This window comes from Perkinsus marinus (genome assembly GCF_000006405.1).
Source record: "Perkinsus marinus ATCC 50983 genomic scaffold scf_1104296930292, whole genome shotgun sequence".
Taxonomy (NCBI): domain Eukaryota; phylum Perkinsozoa; order Perkinsida; family Perkinsidae; genus Perkinsus; species Perkinsus marinus.
In genome coordinates, this window is record NW_003216162.1 from 1 (window position 1) to 1,309 (window position 1,309).

At 43.1% G+C, this 1,309-nt stretch overlaps 1 protein-coding gene across 1 annotated transcript; it reads right to left on the reverse strand.

The window, feature by feature from the left end:
* Window positions 1-148: 148 nt before the first annotated feature.
* Pmar_PMAR010327 (Puff II/9-1 protein precursor, putative) lies at window positions 149-984 on the reverse strand (the record flags this gene model as incomplete). The annotated part of the gene is made up of 4 exons (XM_002787115.1): window positions 149-273; window positions 333-489; window positions 740-851; window positions 914-984. Coding segments are annotated over 4 exons (465 nt in total), but the record flags the coding sequence as incomplete, so codon positions are not given.
* Between the last annotated feature and the right edge of the window lie 325 nt (window positions 985-1,309).

A 1,309-nucleotide genomic window follows, 5' to 3' on the forward strand; every position in this document is an offset into this window, starting at 1 on the left:
AAGTGTGTCCACTGCTATAGCATGCTGTCGATGATAATCATCTTCGTCTTTCTGAGACAAGGTGAGATACGAAGATGGTACAAGGACATAGTACATAGTATAGATACTATCCACTATCCTTTGGATAGTGGATATAACATGAAGATACCTGTATTTTGTCTTCAAGATAGTTCACCTTGCCAGCAAGCCTCTCAACCTCTCGACAAGCAGTTGCCTTATTTGTCTTCTCATCGACCAACTGTTTACTGCACTCCTCCAGAGCAATGCGACTTTCTGAAAACAGCATTCATCAAATCTATCTACTGTCGGCGACAGTCTTTTACGATACCGACCTTTAGTCTGCTGCTGCAGATCTTTGTATTCCTCTTCGAGGGAATGGAGCTGAGCTTGGGTCTGCATGAGCCGATCGTCCTTGCGCTGCATTTCGATTTTGAGAGTCTCGAGCTCTTGTTCAGAATGGACTCTAGCTACCTTCTCATCGTGGAGTCTCTGACACGAACGGGGCAATAACAACCAGCTATGATACGATTTGATACTATCATAGTATTACTATGCTATGGTTCCCTTTCTCCTGCAAAACAGTTTTGGGTCTCAAAAAATACTATCGTCTTATGTTGTCGTAAAATATTTTGTCGTCGTACATTTTGCAGGATAATGAGGTAATTTTTAGGATCTAACAGCCAAATTGTAGAGCAAAGTTTCATTCCAACTTAAGTCGATGATCCCAGATTCGACTAACATTCCGCAGCGAGCAAACCTGTTCAATTTGAGCCATTTCTTTTTTAATTTTCTCTAACTCCTGATTGACCTCGTGAAATTTCTGCCTCTCCCCACTTAAAGCTTTCTCTAACCTGAATTGAACACCAGGTAGACAACCATATCCTGAGGACATCGCAGTAATATCGTTACTAACCTTTCCGAGAGGCGTTTAGATTCAGCCGCGGATCGTTCAGCCATCTGCACAGCCTTGGCACCAGAGACCTCCTGAAGACAACAAAATCCACTTGAAGATGATAAACGCCTACTACTACACTTGCCCTTTTTCGGTCATGATCTACTGTATGTAGATGTTTGTTAGAGCCTGACAGCACTGTGGAGTATGATGCAAACAGGTTTTCGGCGCACCACTGAACTGTCTCGCATTTTCGAGCTCCTCTGTGAGCTCTGCGATCCTTTCTGTCAAAACCTGCTGATTCCGTTCGTGAAATAATATCTGAAGGAATGTATCGTAGAGTTGATTCCGAGAAAGCCTACAAGAAACGGCGGTATTACCCATTTATCCCGATTTTGTTTAGCACGGTCTCTTCTG